This window comes from Mandrillus leucophaeus, unplaced genomic scaffold (genome assembly GCF_000951045.1).
Source record: "Mandrillus leucophaeus isolate KB7577 unplaced genomic scaffold, Mleu.le_1.0 Scaffold565, whole genome shotgun sequence".
NCBI lineage: Eukaryota > Metazoa > Chordata > Mammalia > Primates > Cercopithecidae > Mandrillus > Mandrillus leucophaeus.
In genome coordinates, this window is record NW_012106086.1 from 1525703 (window position 1) to 1530799 (window position 5097).

The following is a 5097-nucleotide window of genomic DNA, read 5'->3' on the forward strand; positions in this document are numbered from 1 at the left end:
TTTTTGGTATTTTTAGTAGAGAAGGGGTTTCACCATGTTGGCCAGGCTGGTCTCAAACTCCTGACGTCAGGTGATCTACCCGCCTCAGCCTCCCAAAGCGAGCCACCATGCCCAGCGTGTAATTTTCAAAAACGATAAAGATGCTAATAAGCAAACCGTGGCAAGGGGGACGCAGACGCAGCGGTACTCACCCAGGATAGCCTCTGGTCTCTGTTCAGAACCAGACCTGGAGGCAGAAGCACAAAGACAGTGGCGTCAGTGCTGTCCGTCAGGCTCAGGGGACGCTCTGTGAGTTCGCTGGAACCCCCCAGGCCTTTCCAACCAGTGCCCATGTCTCCCATCTGCCCCCGACGTCCTCAGCTGCCCAGGACTCCCTGTCCTGGGGTCCAGCTGGACCAGGGCTCAACCATGGCCGCCTGACCACGGACCTGTCAGCCCACACGGGCCCTCACCGGCCACCCCAAAGGGCCGGTGCAAAATGAGGGCAGGAGCTTAGGCTGACAGCCGGGTGGATGGTGGACCTCTCGTCTCTGAGAAACTCATTCCTAGGAAAAAGCAAATAAGTACCAATCGTGTCATCGTTTGTTGAGAAGACACTGAATGAAAAAAGAAACATGAGCGGAGTTGCGAGGCCTGGGTGGTGCCCAGCTTCAGCTTCGGGCGCTGACTTGGTTCTCTGCCCCCATCCCGATGGTGGCCAACAACTCGGCCTCAACTGCAGGCTGAACACTCAGCAGTTCCTTCCTGAGCAATGTCCCCTCAAGAACGGCCTGCATGGGAGTGTTCAGAAAGGGCAGAGGGTCCCCTGTGGCCCTGGGGGTAATCGCAAGCTGGAAGCTGCCGGCGGTTGGAAGGGATGGAAACGTGAACTGAGGTGTGTTTGTACGGAACCCGTTCAGCAGGACACACGGGGACTAGAGCTGCAGGTGTCCACAGGGATAAGAGGCAGGGCTGTTCCCTCCCCCGTATAAATCTTTCTCAAATACCTGCATGGCCAAGCCTCCCCACCACCCCTTCTTATTTTTCTCCATGGCACTTTCTCTTGTTCGAGACAGAGTTCCCCTCTGTCGCTCAGGCTGGAGTGCAGTGGTGTGATCTCGGCTCCCTGCAACCTCTGCCTCTCGGGTTCAAGCAATTCTCCTGCCCCAAACTCCAGTGTGGCTGGGACTACAGGCGCCCGCCACCACACCCAGCTAATTTTGTATTTTTAGTAGAGACGGGTGTTGCCATGTTGGCCAGGCTGGTCTCAAACTCCTGAGCTCAAATGATCTGTCCACCTCCTGAAGTGCTGGGATTACAGGTGTGAGCCGTCACGCCCAGCCCGCATAGCACTTTCTAAGGCACTTCATCCTTTGCCTGTTGACTGCTTCTCTCCTCTGCTAGACTTCAGCTTCCATGAGGACAAACAGTTTGGTCTGCCTTGTTCACAGCTGTATCCTCAGGACCAAGAACTGTGCCTGCCACATAGGAGGGGCTCCCAAAGTGCTTGCTGAATGAATAGACAGGTGTTTACCTCTGGGTGGGGTCTAGGAGGGGCTGGAGAGGGTTCAAAGGAACGGGTGCTGTGTCATTGTTTTAGCTGTGTGATGGGTGCACAGGTTATTACTGTTATTAACATTATTATTTTATTATTTAAACATACATATATGGGCTGGGCACCGTGTTTTGCGCCTGTAATCCCAGCATTCCGGGAGGCCTAGGCGGATGGATCACTTGAAGCCAGGAGTTTGAGACCAGCCTGGCTAACATGGTGAAACCCAGTCTCTACTAATAAAGTACAAAAAAAATTAGCCAGGTGTCATGGCGGGCGCCTGTAGTCCCAGCTACTTGGGAGGCTGAGGCATAAGAATTGCCTGAACCAGGGAGGCAGAGGTTGTGGTGAGCTGAGATGGTGCCACTACACTCCAGCCTGGGTGACAGAGCAAGACTCTGTCTCAAAAAATTAAACAAACAAAAAAACACTAAACTATACATATATGATATGCAAACAAGATTTGTATGGGGGGAGCCTAAACCACCTGATTTTAAAGTTCACGTGGAAAAATTACACAGGCAAGAATAGCAGGAGGTCAGGCACCTGTAATTCCAGCACTTTGGGAGGCCGAAGTGGGAGGATTGCTTGAGACCAGCCTGGGTAATGAAGCAAGACCCCATCTCTACACAGAAAGCTGAAAGATTAGCCAGTCATGGTGGCACACGCCTGTAGTCCCAGCTACTGGGAAGACTGAAGTCGGAGAGTTAAGCCAGGGAGGCAGAGGCTGCAGTGAGCCGAGATCTTGCCACTGCAATCCAGCCTGGGCAACAGAGCAAGACCCTGTCTCAAAAAAGGAAAAGAAAAAAAGACTAGTAGAAAAACTCTGTAAAAGAGCCATGAAGGGAGATGGTCCCGTCAGATATGAAAATCCTCAGGCCGGGCACAGTGGCTCACGCCTGTAATCCCAGTACTTTGCGAGGCCAAGGCAGGTGGATCACCTGAGGTCAGGAGTTTGAGACCAGCCTGGCCAACATGGCGAAACCCCATCTCTACTAAAAATACAAAAATTAGCCGGGCATGGTGGCGGACACCTGTAATCCCAGCTACTTGGGAGGCTGAGGCAGGAGAATTACTCGAACCTGGGGTGCGGAGGTTGCAGTGAGCCGAGATCGTGCCATTGCACTCCAGCTTGGACGACAAAAGCAAGACTCTATCTCAAAAAAAAAAAAAAAAAAGAAAATCCTCTGTTGGGCCTCAACTTAAAGCATGTGGTACAGTACGATCATAGACAGGCAGTCAGACACAGACCCAAGTACAGATGGGCGTTCAGTGTCTGACCAAGGCAGCCCCTTACGTGAACAGGGTAAAGACAGACTTGTCTACAAATGGCATTAGGCAGCTGAGGAGCCATCTGGAAAAAGATGAAGTCAGATTCAAACCTCACCCTGTACACCAGAGAAGAATCCAATGTAGTAAATATTTAAATGCAAGTACTAGACCCAAAATAGTATTAGTATCAAGCATGACCTTTTAACTATGATTCAAATTCCAGAAGCCATACAAAAGACATATTTTCTTTTCTTTTTTGAGATGAAGTTTCGCTCTCGTTGCCCAGGCTGGAGTGCAATGGTGTGATCTCGGCTCACCGCAACCTCCACCTCCCAGGTTTAAGCAATTCTCCTGCCTCAGCCTTCCAAGTACCTGGGATTACAGGCATGCGCCATCACGCCCAGCTAATTTTGTATTTTTAGTAGAGATGGGGTTTCTTCATGTTGCTCAGGCTGGTCTCGAACTCCCAACCTCAGGTGATTTGCCCACCTCAGCCTCCCAAAGTGCTGGGATTACACGCATGAGCCACTGCGCCCGGCCTAGAAATCTGTATCTTTACATAAAATCTTTCCATTTAAAATAAGGGCCCTTGTGCCCTTCCTCCAAAAAATAAAAAGAGCACAATACAAAATAAATAAAATCTGGGCAATCTATTCAAAATTCCCCCCATGCCAAATGTTTTTGTTTAAACTGCACAAGTTAAACAAATCATACCTGCAACCTGAATGCAGCCCAGCTTATGATGAAGATTTGAACCATCCCCATAGCATGAGGCTTCAGGGGTCAGGTATTTTTGTTTTATTTTTAAGACAGGGTTGGCTGGGCACGGTGACTCACACCTGTAATCCCAGCACTTTGGGAGGTTGAGGCAGTAGGATCACTAGAGCTCAGGAGTTCGAGACCAGCCTGGGCAACATGGTGAAACCCCATCTCTATGGAAAAATACAAAAATTAGCCAGGTGTGGTGGTGCACACCTGTGGTCCCAGCTACTCAAGAGGTTGAGATAGGAGGATCGCCTGAGCCCATGAGACTGAGGATTCAGTGAGCCAAGGTCATGCCACTGCATTCCAGTCTGAGTGACAGACCAAGACCCTGATTTTTAAAAACAAAAAACAAAACAAAACAAAACACAGGAAAAAGACAGGGTCTTGCTAGAGTGCAGTGGCACAATCATGGTTCACTGAGGCCTCCGACTCCTGGGCTCATGTGAGTCTCCCGCTTCAGCCTCCCAAGTAGCTGGGAGCACAGGTGCGCCGTTTAATTCTGAATTTTTTGTAGAGATGGGGATGTCTCCCTATATTGTCCAGGCTGGTCTTGAACTCCTGCCTCAAGTGATCCTCCCAACTGGCCTCCCAAAATGCGGGGATTACAGGCATGTGTGAATATGATTGGTCAGGGGCCAGATACTGACACAGATCCCTCTGTCCTTAGGGCGCCACAGGCAGAGTGGGCTCCTCCCCCTTAATGGGAACACTTCAAGATGGTTTCCACAAAGCCAGTATTGTGGGGCTTGAACTGAGATGAGAAGATAAAGACCTCATCTCCTCTGCTCTCTCACCATCCTGCACCACCCACTCACACCTCCAGGCCTGTCCTGCCAGCTCCTTTCTCCTCCTGGAGTCCGTGGGAGCAGCTCCCGCACCTGCACCGCTTTGCTCAAAAGTCATCTCCTCATGAGGCCCATCCAGACCCTCCTATTCAAAAGAGGAAGTGGAGCTGCAGCCTCTCCAGCAATGCTCGCCGCCCTCCCCACTCTGCCTCCTCCACGAGCCCTCCCCTCCTCACGCACTCTCTAACTCATCCAGAGAACCTCTCAGACAAGCCAACAGACTCCAGAGGCTCCCAGCAGCCCGAGAGGTGGGGACAGATTCTCCCTCACAGCCCTCGGAAGGAACCAGCCCTGCCGAGGCCTTGACCTTGGACCCTGAACTCCGGAACTGTGGGGAAACGTGTCTTGGTGGTTAAAGCTCCGGAGTCTGGCGGGATCAGGTTGGATGATGCGGGCGGCGGAGGACAGAATGTGAACTCTCAGGTGCTCTGGGGCTGGCGGGAAGGATTTGGGAGGAGCTGACATCATCCTGGAGGCACTGGGTGGGGGTCTGGGTACTGTCTTCTTTTAGGTTATTTCCTTCGTTTACAGCGGCTGGGTCCCAAAAGGCCAGAACTGCTGTAGAGGGCTTGTCCACACACAACGTTCCAGCCAGCTGACCTCTTCCCCAGACCCGGGGTCACCTCCTTCTCAGCCCTCCCTCTTGCCTGTTCCCTCACCCCCCTGACACCCACATAGGGGTTC

General features: G+C 51.8%; 2 protein-coding genes across 2 annotated transcripts in view; one reads left to right on the plus strand and one right to left on the minus strand.

The window, feature by feature from the left end:
* RRP7A (ribosomal RNA processing 7 homolog A (S. cerevisiae)) overlaps positions 1 to 5097 on the plus strand; it is a 156215-nt gene that overhangs the window by 16875 nt on the left and 134243 nt on the right. The window lies entirely within an intron of this gene.
* Positions 1 to 5097, minus strand: part of LOC105552578 (serine hydrolase-like protein 2) — a 23133-nt gene that overhangs the window by 9376 nt on the left and 8660 nt on the right. Inside the window, exon 8 of the mRNA XM_011998288.1 lies at positions 192 to 226. Coding sequence (XP_011853678.1) covers positions 192 to 226 — 35 coding nt within the window. The remainder of the gene's footprint in view (positions 1 to 191; positions 227 to 5097) is intronic.